Source organism: Nerophis lumbriciformis, linkage group LG10 (assembly GCF_033978685.3).
Source record: "Nerophis lumbriciformis linkage group LG10, RoL_Nlum_v2.1, whole genome shotgun sequence".
Lineage (NCBI taxonomy): Eukaryota > Metazoa > Chordata > Actinopteri > Syngnathiformes > Syngnathidae > Nerophis > Nerophis lumbriciformis.
In genome coordinates, this window is record NC_084557.2 from 9,983,138 (window position 1) to 10,000,000 (window position 16,863).

At 41.0% G+C, this 16,863-nt stretch overlaps 1 protein-coding gene across 2 annotated transcripts in view; it reads left to right on the forward strand.

Moving 5' to 3' along the window:
• The window catches only part of LOC133612667 (reelin), a 316,782-nt gene that overhangs the window by 160,047 nt on the left and 139,872 nt on the right, over positions 1–16,863 (forward strand). For both annotated transcript variants that reach the window (XM_072913903.1, XM_072913904.1), the window contains exon 6: positions 15,412–15,482. In XM_072913903.1, the coding sequence (XP_072770004.1) occupies positions 15,412–15,482 (71 nt within the window). The remainder of the gene's footprint in view (positions 1–15,411; positions 15,483–16,863) is intronic.

The window sequence follows — 16,863 nt, forward strand, 5'->3', positions numbered from 1 at the left end:
TCTTCTACGGGGGCGGGTGCTTACCTTGGAGGTTGCTTACAGTAGAAGAAGAAGCGCTTCCTCTTCTATGGGGGCGGGTGCTTACCTTGGCGGTTGCTTACCGTAGAAGAAGAAGCGCTTCCTCTTCTACGAGGAAAAAAGATGGCGGCTGTTTACCGTAGTTGCGAGACCTAAACTTTATGAAAATGAATATTAATATTAATCCATATATAAGGCGCACCGGGTTATAAGCCGCACTGCCAGCTTTTGAGAAAATTTGTGGTTTTTAGGTGCGGCTTATAGTGCGGATAATACGGTAATATGTTATCCTGCCAACTAATCATCATCCCAAAATACTGTTTTCTTTTTGAGGAGGCTTGGTAGACTTGGTGTTGTTTTGTTTTTATACCTGCAATTTTGTTCATTGTTTACACTAAAATATGTATTTTTTACCCGCGTTTTGGCTGTTTTCTCTTTTAAATGAAAATAAGTTTAATTTTTATTTGAGCAGCACAGTTACAGTATATAGGTGTAACAAGGAATGACATAACACGTAATATCGTGACATGAGGACAACCTGTACACAAATTAATTATACAATATATTTGACTGTCTATACACAAAAAAATATAGCACATGCTGTTAGAATAATTATGTATAAGTTACCACACAACTCTTATGCTTAAAGGCCGTTGCTATAGTTATTATCAATTGTGCTGAAGTTGTACTTTTCTATCTGTGCAAAGGGACAACTTGAAATCTTGGATTGTCGTCTCGTATCAGTGTTTGTGTCCAGACCCGGCCTGCTGACTGCCAAGGGCGAACATCGAGTACCTTGACGCAGACAAAGCAGAGACAGGGCGATATCACGAGTGTCAGCACATTTCCATTTCTGAATAATCATATATTGTGTCTAACTGGGGCTGCTGAAACTACCCCCCTTCCTTCAGAAGCAGCCTCTGTGATGTAGCCAGAAACCTCTCGAATAAATAGTGGAGCACGTGGGCTGTGCCTTAGACCGTAGGTTGGAACTTTGTTGATTGATTGATTGAAACTTTTATTAGTAGATTGCACGGTTCAGTACATATTCCGTACAATTGACCACTAAATGGTAACACCGAATAAGTTTTTCAACTTGTTTAAGTCGGGGTCCACGTAATCAATTCATGGTAACTGTAACTGAGTGTACAGCCCAATACGTCTCTCCTCATTGAGCTAAATTTAACTCTGCATGATTCCTTGCTTCTTGTCTGTTTAATAGATGTCATCAGTGTTTGAGCCTGACACATGCACAACTAGAAAAAGCAATTTTGATTTTAAAAAATTGCGTTTGAATGCTGAAAAGCTGAAGCTGAGCTAAAATACTAAAAGGTAGCGCGCTAGCCATATTGCGCCAGCTAAAAAAAAAAAAGCAACTTTTACATGTACACCTGCAAAATGAACTACACAAGCTAGCATGAAACATCAGCTTGCTGACAGTTGGCATGCTTCAAGCACCAGAATATATGACTCTGAGGCTTAAACATCAAAAATATGCTAAAAAAAATAAATAAAATAAAGCATGCTAATATTGGCATGCTAATATGCTAATGTTAGCATGCTAGTTATTGACTTAACGTTAGCGTTCACTTCGAATGGGGAACATTTTCATAAAAATGTGGAATTTTTGGAAAATAAAAAATGTTAGCACGCTTACCATGAATTAGTCGAACATTTTAAAAGTGGATTGGCTAAAATCGGATGAAAAATGTAGAAAAATAATAATATATAGTATGAAATAAAAGGTTCAAGTACCTCTAAGTCTTGTTCACGAGTGAGGGAAGAGTGGATCATGAGATCGACAGGCGGTGCGGAGTCTTCAGTAATGCGGACGCTGTACCGATCCGTTGTGGTGAAGAAGGAGCTGAGCCGCAAGGCAAAGCTCTCAATTTACCGGTCGATCTACGTTCCCATCCTCACCTATGGTCATGAGCTGTGGGTTATGACCGAAAGGACAAGATCACGGGTACAGGCGTCCAAAATGAGTTTTCTCCGCCGGGTGGCGGGTCTCTCCCTTAAAGATAAGGTGAGAAGCTCTGTAAAGCTCAAAGTAAAGCCCCTGCTCCTCCACATGGAGAGGAGCCAGATGAGGTGGTTCGGGCATCTGGTCAGGATGCCACCCGAACGCCTCCCTAGGGAGGTGTTTAGGGCACGTCCGACCGGTAGGAGGCCCCGGGGAAGACCCAGGACACGTTGGGAAGATTATGTCTCCCGGCTGGCTTGGGAACGCCTCGGGATCCCCCGGGAGGAGCTGGACGAAGTGGCTGGGGAGAGGGAAGTCTGGGCTTCCCTGCTTAGGCTGCTGCCCCCGCTACCCAACCTTGGATAAGCAAAAGAAGATGGATGGATGGAATAATAATTTGAATACAGTACTGCTTGCTTTCCAGCATTCACACAATGAATTATATAAGCTTGTGAGTCAAAACTACTGCTTAAAACAGACCTGGGCAAAATACGACCAGATTTTCAATCCGGCCCGCCGGACGTTCTACATAATTTTTTTTAGCTCTTTAACGTCAAAACTGTCGCCACCATTCTAATGTGCAGTGCTGTTTTAAAATGACTGTAAGTCTTGAACTATAGAAAGTACTTCAATGGTTGAAATCTGTGCTCAGTGGTCTAGTGCAGTGGTTCTCAACCTTTTTTCAGTGATGTACCCCCTGTGAAATTGTTTTTAATTCAACTACCCCCTAATCAGAGCAAAGCATTTTTGGTTGAAAAAAAGAGATAAATAAGTAAAATACAGCACTATGTCATCAGTTTCTGATTTATTAAATTGTATAACAGTGCCAAATATTGCTCATTTGTAGTGGTCTTTCTTGAACTATTTGGAAAAAAAAGATAGGTTTTTATTTATATTAATAAAGGATTTTTGAATTGTTGCTATTTTTAGAATATTAAAAAAAAATCTCACGTACCCCTTGGCATACCTTCAAGTACCCCCAGGGGTACGCGTACCCTCATTTGAGAACCACTGGCCTAGTGGTTAGAGTGTCCGCCCTGAGATGGGTAGGTTGTGAGTTGAAACCCCGGCCGAGTCATACCAAAGACTATAAAAAATGGGACCCATTACCTCCCTGCTTGGCACTCAGCATCAAGGGTTGGAATTGGGGGTTAAATCACGAAAAATGATTCCCGGGCGTGGCCACCGCTGCTGCTCACTGCTCCCCTCACCTCCCAGGGGGTGAACAAGGGTGATGGGTCAAATGCAGAGAATAATTTTGCCACATCTAGTGTGTGTGTGACAATCATTGGTACTTAATTTTTTGAGTGTTATACGAGTGGGCGGGGTTTGTTTTCAGAGCAGCCAGCCCGAAAAGCGTGTGTCAGAAACAGATGCGGCAGCAGATTTTTATGTGCGAATATATCATATTATAGGTGTTTCATTACACTTTGCATTCATATTTTGCTGTTTTTGTTACATTTGTGTTGTGTTTTGCTTGATTGTAAAAGATACACAACTATCGAGGAGTTGGTCTCAGAAGTAAAAGAGTATGTTGTTAATATTCAGTGTTTTATTGTTCATAGTTAATATTGTAAATCCCACTTTCTTTATTTTCATGTACATTTTGGGTGTCCCATTCAGTAATAAACTGCAAAATTCCATTCCGTTTTTTTGAGGTGATCTGTTTTTAGAACTCTATCGGACATTGTGACTTTTGGTATTAGTGTTCCTGAAAAAAAGGGACCCAAACAAACATACTGTACAGCAGATTTTTACAGCTAAATGTGTATGTATAATTATGCACACATACACATTGGCCCCCCAGACACATGTTTTCTCTCAATGTGGCCCCCGAGTCAAAATATGTTCCCAGCTCTGGCTTAAAGGAATAAATCACTTGCATAAATGAGATTTTTGGCCAACCATTGTCTAATTGGGAATACGATTCCTGCGGTTTTGACACAAGTTCAGTTTAGAATGGAAAATGTGAATGAAACGACCTGACTGGGATGTCAGCTCTCACACTGCCAAGATTTCTCCTTTGTTTGGTTTTGGTGCCACAACCACAGCTGGTCCACAACATTCAACAATAAATCAAGCAGTTTGGTTGTGTTTTGTTTTCAGGAAATTCAATCCAAATACATGTAAATGATCATTTTGAGTTCTGGGATATGATAATGAACATTAAAGTTCAAGCCCAAGATGATCTCCTGCTGGCCCGACTGTGGACTGGACTCTCACTATTATGTTAGATCCACTATGGACTGGACTCTCACACTATTATGTTAGATCCACTATGGACTGGACTCTCACAATATTTAGCTAGATCCACTCTGGACCGGACTTTTTCACTATTATGTTAGATCCACTATGGACTGGACTCTCACAATATTATGCTAGATCCACTATGGACTGGACTCTCACACTATTATGTTAGATCCACTATGGACTGGACTCTCACTATTATGTTAGATCCACTATGGACTGGACTCTCACAATATTATGTTAGATCCACTATGGACGGGACTCTCACACTATTATGTTAGATCCACTATGGACTGGACTCTCACAATATTTAGCTAGATCCACTCTGGACTGGACTTTCTCACTATTATGTTAGATCCACTATGGACTGGACTCTCACAATATTATGCTAGATCCACTATGGACTGGACTCTCACACTATTATGTTAGATCCACTATGGACTCTCACACTATTATGTTAGATCCACTATGGACTGGACTCTCACAATATTATGTTAGATCCACTATGGACTGGACTCTCACACTATTATGTTAGATCCACTATGGACTGGACTCTCACACTATTATGTTAGATCCACTATGGACTGGACTCTCACAATATTATGTTAGATCCACTATGGACTAGACTCTCACAATATTATTCTAGATCCACCCGACATCCATTGCACCGGTCGCCCGGGGGGAGGGGTGGTCCCCACATCTGTGGTCCCCTCCAAGGTTTCTCATTGTCATCCCATTGGGTTGAGTTTTTCCTTGCCCTGATGTTAGATCCACTATGGACTGGACTCTCACAATATTATGTTAGATCCACTATGGACTAGACTCTCACAATATTATGTTAGATCCACTATGGACTGGACTCTCACACTATTATGTTAGATCCACTATGGACTGGACTCTCACAATATTATGCTAGATCCACTATGGACTGGACTCTCACACTATTATGTTAGATCCACTATGGACTGGACTCTCACACTATTATGTTAGATCCACTATAGACTGGACTCTCACACTATTATGTTAGATCCACTATGGACTGGACTCTCACAATATTATGCTAGATCCACTATGGACTGGACTCTCACACTATTATGTTAGATCCACTATGGACTGGACTCTCACACTATTATGTTAGATCCACTATGGACTGGACTCTAACACTATTATGTTAGATCCACTATGGACTGGACTCTCACAATATTATGTTAGATCCACTATAGACTGGACTCTCACAATATTATGTTAGATCCACTATAGACTGGACTCTCACACTATTATGTTAGATCCACTATGGACTGGACTCTCACAATATTATGCTAGATCCACTATGGACTGGACTCTCACACTATTATGTTAGATCCACTATGGACTGGACTCTCACACTATTATGTTAGATCCACTATGGACTGGACTCTAACACTATTATGTTAGATCCACTATGGACTGGACTCTCACAATATTATGTTAGATCCACTATAGACTGGACTCTCACAATATTATGCTATATCCACTCGACGTCCATTGCACCGGTCGCCCGGGGGGAGGGGCGGTCCCCACATCTGTGGTCCCCTCCAAGGTTTCTCATTGTCATCCCATTGGGTTGAGTTTTTCCTTGCCCTGATGTGGGATCTGAGCCGAGGATGTCCTTGTGGCTTGTGCAGCCCTTTGAGACACTCGTGATTTAGGGCTATATAAGTAAACATTGATTGATTGATTGATAAAGTAGAGTTGTGATGATTTGCGAGCCATTGAAGCGAATTGCTTTCCCCAATTGAACATATTTAAGTAGAAAAATGTTCCTTTCAAGTACTGCACCAATGGGTCTGCATGTGTTCACATCATTGTGTGAATGCTCCAAAACATTCACACACATGGTTTTCTACACCAAAATTCATCTATTTCTTCAACTTCTTCTTCTTCTCCAGGTTTTGGTGCGCTCTACCTTCCATATTTTCACCCGATACAAACCGTTCCAACTTCTAATTGTTCAGCCTATTCTGTAATCACGGGCTTTGCCTTGACAAATTCCAAAAATTCCCAGATCTCCCAGAATTCCAGGTTTTCGGGGACATTTTTCCCATTCAAAATGAATTGGTCATTTATCAAACTTCCGCCATTGCCACATTTTTCAACCGATTCAAACCATTCTACCTTCAACACATTCAACTGATCCTGGAAATTCAAACTACCCTTTTTCCAAGTTAAAAAAAATTCCAGGATTTTCCAGAATTCCTGGTTTTCCAAAACCCTATTTCCACCCTTTTTTCCGGCGACTCCTCCTCCCACATTTTTCAACACACTTCAATCGTTCTACCATCAAAACATTCCTCTTTAATCAGGACAAAAAACTAAGTTGTTTTTTGAACTGGAAAAAATCATTTTTTCCCCAAATTCCAGGAATTCCGTAATACCATTTCTCAATTCAACATGTTACTACTTCAACATTTCTCGACCAATTTGAAAAACTTAAACACCAACAATGTCAACTCATTCAGACTACTCAAGTTTTTTTTACCATTTTCAAAAAAATTCCCGCTTTTACAGAAATTCCCAATTTTGGGGGAAATTCTCATCTAAACCAATGGGACGTTGTTCAAAATTCCACCATTCCCACATTCAGGCAAAACTGGACAATCATGCTTGCCTTGTGGTTAGAGTGTCCGCCCTGAGATCGGTAGGTCGTGAGTTCAAACCCCGGCTGAGTCATACCAAAGACTATAAAAATGGGACCCATTACCTCCCTTCTTTGCACTCAGCATCAAGGCTTGGAATTGGAGGTTAAATCACCAAAAATGATTCCCGGGCGCGGCCACCGCTGCTGCTCACTGCTCCCCTCACCTCCCAGGGGGTGATCGAGGGTGATGGGTCAAAAGCAGCGAATCATTTCGCCACACCTAGTGTGTGTGTGACAATCATTGGCACTTTAACTTTAAAATGAACATGCTGTACATTACCTTTTGCATTATATTAATTTATATTATTATGTATTGTCTACCTTGTACTTTATTTTTATTAAATGTCATTGCCTCCAACAATTTAAAAAAATTCCCGGATTTCTAAGAATTCCCAGTTTTCGGGAACATTGTCCCCATTCAAAATGAAGTATTCATTTTTTTTAAACTTCCACAATTCGCACATTTTTCAACTTATTCAAACCACTCCAACATCAACACATTCCACTCATCCATCTAACACTTTCCCATGTTCCAAACCAAATTCCGTTTCTCCTGGAAATTCAAACTCCTCAACATTCAAACCATCCAAACATTCAAACTATTCTTACATTCATATTACATTCTATCAGTATTTCAGTTCAACTTCAGCATTCACCATCTAGTTCCTTATATGTTGTCGTCAAGTAGCTATGTTTAACTGCATGTGTAGCTTGAGGTTAAATCAGCTGTCGGCCGTGAGTAGACCTAGTAAGTGTGTGTGTGTGTGTGTGTGTGTGTGTGTGTGTGTGTGTGTGTGTGTGTGTGTGTGTGTGTGTGTGTGTGTGTGTGTGTGTGTGTGTGTGTGTGTGTGTGTGTGTGTGTGTGTGTGTGTGTGTGTGTGTGTGTGTGTGTGTGTGTGTGTGTGCTGTCAAAGTGGCTCCTGGGGGATGCTCATGGCCAACAGCAACATGTAATCTAACATGGAAGACATGGCTGGTAATTACCCACACCAGACCCTTTTGGGAGCTTTTTGAGTGACAGGCTGTCCATCTGCATACATGTTAGAGCTCATATTTGGCTGGAAGTGTGCGTGTGTTTGTGTGCACGTGTGTATGTGTCGGCTATTTCCCAGGTTTAATATTCAGTATGGAAATGTGAAAGAAGGCTGTGGGCTTTGAAGACAAGGTCATTGAAAACTGGTCGGTTTCGTCTAAACCAAACCTTTTTTTTTTTTTTTGCTTGTATCCTTTTTCAGCATGTTCCGCGTATCCTCTTTTATCACGTTTCTCTTTTCATCGCTGAGGTTCTCCTTGAGTCTAATGAGAAGGAAGAGGATGACACTTATTTTCACAAGATGAATGATTCCTTGTTGAGGGACAAGGAGGAAACATTTAGGCCCCTAATTGCTTTTTTCTCCCCAACCAAACTCCAATTAACATTTAAATGTTCAATAAGTATTGTGTGTGGGGGTGCGTGTGTGTGGGTGGGTATGTGTGTGTGTGTGTGTGTGTGTGTGTGTGTGTGTTTGTGTGTGTTCTTGTATTTCTACCCTTCTTGAGACATCAACAAGGAAAAGTACCTTCCATATGAGGACCGGTGAACAAGTTAGAACATAAATCATGGTCCCAATACGGAAAACCATTACAAACGAAAAATTCCACAAACGTTTTTTTTTTACTAAAAGCTTACCTTTTTTATATTTGCATAGTATGTATATATTATTAATGTTGTAAATACAAATCTTTATATATCTAAATCTATATGGTCCTAAAGAGGTAGGCATTTTTTGAAGGTCTCAAGAAGGTAACAAATACAAGAATGTATTTTTGGGTGTGTTCTTGTATTTCTACCCTTCTTGAGGAATCAACAAGGAAAAGTACCTTCCATATGAGGACCGATGGTCAACATATGAAATAACAAGTGTGTGTTCAAATTTGAAGTTCTCCCCCTCTGGCCAACATATGTAATAACAAGTGTGTGTAAGGAATTGAAATGCGCCCCCTTTGGCCAAAATTAATTATAAAAAATAAATAAATATGTATATAGTATATAAAGTGAAGTAAATAATGAAGATTAAAAACCAATTACAAACAAAAATTTAAAAAAACAAAAACTAAAAGCTTACCTTTTTTATAATTGCATAGTATGTATATATTATTAATGTCGTAAATACACATTTTTATATATCTAGTAAGGGTGGTCCTAAAGAGGTAGGCATTTTTCGGAAGTCTCAAGAAGGTAACAAATACAAGAATGTGTGTGTGTGTTAGAGATGCGCGGTTTGCGGGCACAACCGCGGATTATCCGCGGATCGGGCGGATGAAATTTAAAAAAATTAGATTTTATCCGCGGGTCGGGTCGGGTCGGGCGGTTGAAATAAAAAAAAATTAGATTTTAAATAGATTCAGGCGGGTGGCAGTTAAACCAATTCGGAAATATATATACATAGTTAAATGTTGTTACCCACATACGAAAAACGAGCAGGCACCTGCTGCATATGCCACAACAGAAGAAAAAAAAGAAAAGAGATGGACACTTTTACGCAGCGGAGAAGGCCCCCGACGCCTCGCCGGGGGAAGGGGCCTCGCCCCACCGGGAGCCGTAGCTGAGGCGATCCGCGAGAAGGGCCCGACGCACGTCCAGGTTCACCACCGCGCTCACCGCACCGACACCCCGCCTTGTCCGCCTTCGCCGCGGCCGGCGTCACGCGCAGCAGGTAAGCAGCTTACCTGCCCGCCACCCACGTGGCCGGGGGCTCGTAACAGGGGTCACTCCGCGCGCTCCGCCCGCGCAGCTTACCTGCCCGCCACCCCTGTTGCCGGGGGCGCGTAACAGGGGTCACTCCGCGCGCAGTGCGCTCACGAAAGGGGTGGGGCTCACCCTGGTTGATATAGACAGCAGGACGGTGGCCATGGACGTCGGAACCCGCTAAGGAGTGTGTAACAACCCACCTGCCGAATCAACTAGCCCTGAAAATGGATGGCGCTGGAGCGTTGGGCCCATACCCGGCCGTCGCCGGCAGCGAGACGCGCTTGGAGGTGCGCTCAGCGCGGCTCCCATATGATTGCGCACTGGTGTGCGTCTGGGTCGTGACAGCGTGGCACGCGAATGTCTGTGCTGCATTGGATCAGTCTCCTTTCTTTAACAGGCAAAAGCTTTATAACCTCACTAATGCCTTGCATCGTCTATATTAGATATATAACAACGTGCGGGCGGATGGCGGGCGGGTGCGGTTCTGATCAAATGTTACATCGGGTGGATGGCGGATGGTTGACGACTTTCTGATGCGGTTGCGGATGAAATAATTGCCTATCCGCGCATCTCTAGTGTGTGTGTGTGTGTGTGTGTGTGTGTGTGTGTGTGTGTGTGTGTGTGTGTGTGTGTGTGTGTGTGTGTGTGTTGTATTTCCACCCTTCTTGAAACATCAACAAGGAAAAGTACCTTCCATATGAGGAGGTGTGAACAAGTTAGGACATAAATCATGGTCCCAATACGGAAAACCATTGCATCTAATAGAGAATGTCTCATTTGCACCCCTGGTGGTGAAATCTATCAAAATTAGGGTGGTCCCAAAAAAGAGGGATTTTTCAAATTGACTTGTCGGTTTTAAAAGTGCGCCCCCTCTGGTCAAAATATGAAATAACAAGTGTGTGTTAAAATGTTCTGTGATGAGGTGGCGACTTGTCCAGGGTGTACCTCGCCTTCCGCCCGAATGCAGCTGAGATAGGCTCCAGCGACCCCTCGCGACCCCGAAAGGGACAAGCAGTAGAAAATGGATGGATGGTGTTAAAATGTTAAGTGCTCCCCCGTGTAATAACAAGTGTGTGTAAGAAATTGAAATGCGTAAATATGTATGTAGAGACATACTGTAATAACTTAAAGTAAATAATGAATATTAAAAACCAATTACAAACAAAAAAATACAAATTAACTGAAAGATTATCTTTTTTATATCTGCATAGTATGTATATATTATTAATGTTGTAAATACAAATCTTTATATATTAAGAGAGGGTGGTTCTAAAGAGGTAGGCATTTTTCGGAGGTCTCAAGAAGGTGACACATACAAGAAAGTGTGTGTGTGTGTGTGTGTGTGTGTGTGTGTGTGTGTGTGTGTGTGTGTGTGTGTGTGTGTGTGTGTGTGTGTGTGTGTGTGTGTGTGTGTGTGTGTGTGTGTGTGTGTGTGTGTGTGTGTGTAATGAGGGATACGTAAAGAGGCCTGTCGGAGTGTGACAGCAGGGCAGACGCCAGCGTCACGCCATAACAATCACACACACGCACACACACACATACACACACATACATACATACTAAATGCATTATTTTTCTGTTGGCATGATATCAATGCACTACCACACAGGGGTGTAACAGTACATCATTATCCCCAATTCATGTTCACGGTTCGTTTCATTTCCAGTACAGTAATGGAACAAAATGCAAAACATAAAGCCGTTAAGCTTTTGTGTAAACAGCATTAACATTGAATGCCATTAACAGCTGTAGGCAACCTCTTGATTTGTATGAACTTCACCTAATAACATTAGCCGTGTGTGTAGCACCAAATTCTGGGCCCCCATACACAAGACTCCTACAGGATAAACCCAACATCGCCCTAAAAATGCATTTAAAAAAATATATATATATATATTTATTCCATTGATTTAGTTGAAACCAGCTTTTTAAAACACATGTCCATCCATCAGTTTACTACCGTGTGTCCCTTTTGGGGTCGCGGGAGGTCACAGGGCCAAAACAGACAGACAACAATCACACTCACTTTCACACACTTGGACCCATTTAGTGTAGCCAACAAAAATGTTTTTGACCTTTTTAATATATACATATACATATTGTCAAGACGTGGACTATGGTGTGTTTGTTTTCCCGAGATGCAAGTAAAGCTGGACTGGTCATGGCGTGAAGGTGAATACATATTTATTTATAACACTCAAAGGAACAAAAAACGCGCTCACGGCGGATGTACAAACTTGACTAACGAAACAAAAAGACTTGCACGTGGGCAAAAAACTGTGAACAATTAAACAAAAACACTAACTGTGGCATTAATAGAAAAAAAAAACTTACTTGGACATGGCATGAAGTGCGCAGAGGTAGACAGAGAGTGACAGGGGTATGAATACGCGATTTCGCCAGGACGACGAACTGAAAACAATGAACTTAAATACTACCTACATGATTAACGAAAACAGGTGCGTGACTCAAAACGTGAAACAGGTGAAAACTAATGGGTTGCTATGGTGACAAAACAAAACAAAAGTGCACAAAAAGTCCAAAAACAAAACCGAACATGACTAAAACAAAACATGATCACACAGACATGACACATATATGTTTTCATTATTTGAGCATACTCTAGTATTCATGTTACAACATTACACAAGCCTTCAACTAGGTGGCAGCAGTGCGCAATCTAATCAACAGGCTCCGGGTTGTACCTAGTAGAAGTAGTAGGTACACAGGAACACATGTGTACAGAGCTAATGGAGGTCCCTACATTCATTCCTCACTCGCCTCCCTCCCACAGAGTTGATGATTCGACTGCAAGGTTGATAGTCAAACGAGACTCCACCAAATCGTCGACTAGTCCACTATTCTTAGTACCTTATCACTTGTCAATCATTGATCATATTCATGCATCTTTCAGCTGTGCAGGTTGTGTTCGGGTGACGTGTGTGTTTGCAACGACGTGTTTTTGTATGCTTGTCCTCCGGCACTTAACAAGCCATGTTAAGTGGACCCGAGCTAAGTCCGTGTTTGGTAAATATTTAAGGGGCTTGCTCCCACATTACCAACCGCTGTTGGAAAGGCATCATCTTTTATTCATAGATACCAAACTCAAATTAGTTTTCAAAGAATTCTGAAATATGAGTATAATTAAGTCTGTTTTTCCCCCCCTGCTTTGCACCGGCACAAAAGCTATTACTAAATAATGAAGAGGCTGTATTCATTATTTATGAGTAGAAATGTAGGTATGCATAAAAGGTCTGCATGCTGGGGCAGGTGTACATGTTGCAGAATTCCATACAGAATATTTATAGCGCTGGATGGTGAAATATGAGCGCTAACTAAATTGGACTGTATCAGTTTTTCACAGCTAAGTAACCACGAAGGGGAAAAATCTCAGTTTCTGAAGTTTCTCGTCTGGCAATGTGACTGCCGAATGGAACACAGCCATGTTGCAGCCAGAACACAAAACAGATGGCCTCAAAAGAATGGTTATGGTTTTAATGTACAGTACAGGCCAAAAGTTTGGACACACCTTCTCATTTCAATGCGTTTTCTTTGTTTTCATGACTATTTACATTGTAGATTGTCACTGAAGACATCAAAACTATGAATGAACACATGTGGAGTTATGTACTTAACAAAAACAAAGGTGAAATAACTGAAAACATGTTGTATATTCTAGTTTCTTCAAAATAGCCACCCTTTGCCCTGATTACTTTTTTGCACACTCTTGGCATTCTCTCGATGAGCTTCAAGAAGTAGTCACCTGAAATGGTTTTCACTTCACAGGTGTGCCTTATCAGGGTTGATTATCAGGGTTGATCAGTCCATCTTAGATGAGCTCGGGCCCAGCGAAGCCGGCGACATTTCTGGGTGTTGTTGATAAATGGGTTTAGCTTTGCATAGTAGAGTTTTAACTTGCACTTACAGATGTAGCGACAAACTGTAGTTACTGTAGATAAGGTCCTTTCTTTCCTTTTTTTTTTTTTTATAGATAAGATAAATAAATATTTTCTTGGATAAAAGGGAAAGTAAAACAATATAAAAATAATTACATAAGGGAGAAAAAAAATAAATAAATAGTAATTAAATGAAAATGTTAGTGAACCAGCAGCACAAACAATCAAGTGTGCTTCAGGGATTGTGTTGTGTCCCTTGCAGAAGTGTTGTCCATGTTGTGGGAACCAGAATATTGATAGCAGAAAGAAACAACCCCTTTTGTGTGAGTGGGTGTGTATGAGTGTGAATGGGGGAGGGAGGTTTTTTTTTGGGGTTGATGCACTAGTTGGAAGTGTATCGTGTGTTTTTTTCTATGTTGATTTAATTTATAAAAAAAAAAAAAAAAAAAAAAACTGTAGTTACTGACAGTGGTTTTCTGAAGTGTTCCTGAGCCCATGTGGTGATATCCTTTACACACTGGTGTTGGTTTTTGATGCAGCAGCGCCTGAGAGATCAAAGGTCACGGGCATCCAATGTTGGATTTCAGCCTTAACCTAATTTTGCATAGTAGAGTTTTAACTTGTGCTTACAGACGTAGCGATGTTACTGACAGTGGTTTTCTGAAGTGTTCCTGAGCCCATGTGGTGATATCCTTTACACACTGATGTCGCTTTTTGATGCGGTCCCGTCTGAGGGATCCAAGGTCCGTAATATCATCGCTTACGTGCAGTGATTTCTCCAGATTCTCTGAACCTTTTGATGATATTACGGACCGTAGATGGTGAAATCCCTAAATTCCTTGCAATAGCTGGTTGAGAAATGTTTTTCTTAAACAATTTGCTCACACATTTGTTGACAAAGTGGTGACCCTCGCCCCATCCTTGTTTGTGAATGACTGAGCATTTCATGGAAGCTGCTTTTATACCCAATCATGGCACCCACCCGTTCCCAATTAGCCTCTTCACCTGTGGGATGTTCCAAATAAGTGTTTGATGAGCATTCCTCAACTTTCTCAGTCTTTCTTTGCCACTTGTGCCAGCTTTTTTGAAACTTGTTGCAGGCATCAAATTCCAAATGAGCTAATATTTGCCAAAAAATAACAACGTTTTCCAGTTCGAACGTTAAGTATCTTGTCTTTGCAGTCTATTCAATTGAATATAAGTTGAAAAGGATTTGCAAATCATTGTATTCTGTTTTTATTTACCATTTACACAACGTGCCAACTTTACTTGTTTTGGGTTTTGTATTTAGTAGCATATAGCATTCGTCAACTATTTTTGTGTGTTCCGTTTTAGGACATTGAATTTTACGATTCATTTGGCCAAGCAGCATAATCTGGAAATTAGTTATATTTGACGCAATTGACTTTAAACAGGCTTATAATTATAAATAACTTTATATCTTTTGTGGCTGCAGTGCAGTGGAGCGTGCATCAGGATCTGAGCACGTATGTAGAAAGAGCTCGCATGCTCATATACACTAAATAATGCACTTGATGTGTGCAGTAGGAAATTCATGCCATACGTGCAACACAGTACATCATATTTCTTTGACATGCAACAACATGTGCAGGGAAATGAAATACTTTTAACTTCTACACTCATTCATTCTTTATCACTACAAAAATAATGGCATGACCTTGATGACCAACGAAGGAATAAAAGTGTGTAAATGTTGCCACTAAGAAGGACTGTTATGTATAATACGGGCCTTTTTTTCTTCTTTAAAAAACATTACGAACTAATTCAATAATAAGAGTCAGGTGTTTTCTTGTATGGTTAAGTCTTTTTTGGCGGTCGATGTCTGATGTCACTCATGTGTTCTTTCCTATTCTTTCAGAGCGACAGCGACACATCGAGGACAGATCCTCTTCAAGGATGCTCTGGCCCAGCAGCTCTGCGAACAGGGAGGTGAGTACAAAGTCACACAACTTACCTGAATAACGACACACTCAATCCATTACAAACTGTTTAATGCTATGACATCAGAATTTGACTGCTCTCCTGCAATGTGAATGTGATCAGATTCAGATTCAGATTCAGAAGTAATTTATTAATCCCTGAGGGGAAATTAGATTTTCAGCACAAGACCATTCGGTCTGCCAACTTCCGGCGTACCTTACAAAAAAAAAGGTGATAAATAGGTAAACGTTGGTAAAAAAAATATTAGTGAAAGCTAGACTCCAGGGAGGGTGTCCAGACTGAGGCCAAGGGAAAAAAACTCATAGCCGTAGCACACATAAACATGTTACCGTATTTTTGCTTGGCACTCAGCATCAAGGGTTGCAATTGGGGGTTAAATCAACAAAAATGATTCCAGGGCGCGGCACCGCTGCTGCCCACTGCTCCCCTCACCTCCCAGGGGGTTAACAAGGGTGATGGGTCAAATGCAGAAGACAAATTTCACCACACCTAGTGTCTGTGTGACTATCATTGGTACTTTAACTTGAACTTAACTTATTTTAACTTAACTTTAACTTTACTCAAGTGGAACCTGTTTAAGTCATTTCAATCAGTTTATTTGGAACATGTAAAACAAATTTACAAGCTCAATTAATAAATATTTAAAAGTAGTAGAAAAAAGAAGTTTGACACAACAGCTGAGACATAGATGGCGGAAGCTGGATTCGAACCAGGAACCCGCTAGTTGCTGGCACGGTCACTCAATCCTTCAAAGCCATGCCGCCCAGCGCTGAGCCACAACGCCCTGTAGTTCAATTCTGCACACAGATACACTAAACTCAGTCAGTGTCATGTGTGCCAACAAGTGCTTCAGATGACGTTTATTCCTAAGGTTGTAATTCTCCTCTCGTGGAGAAGAACTGTTTCTGGGTATCCCATTGTTGTTGGCTTTGTTTTCACCGTTTGAAAATGTACGCCATCTAATGAAATTCAGTTTGATGAGTTCCATGAGCTTCAAGCACACCTGTGAAGTGAAAACCATTTCAGGCGACTACCTCTTGAAGCTCATCGAGAGAATGCCAAGAGTGTGCAAAGCAGTAATCAGAGCAAAGGGTGGCTATTTTGAACAAACTAGAATATAAAACATGTTTTCAGTTATTTCACCTTTTTTTGTTAAGTACATAACTCCACATGTGTTCATTCATAGTTTTGATGTGACAATCTACAATTTAAATAGTCATGAAAATAAAGAAAACGCATTGAATGAGAAGGTGTGTCCAAACCTTTGGCCTGTACTGTACTTAAACATTGTACCTTTTTTCAAAAGATACTAACCGATACTTTTGGAAAGGGTGGGGCGTGTAGGGTTTCATTTGCAGCTAAAGGGAAC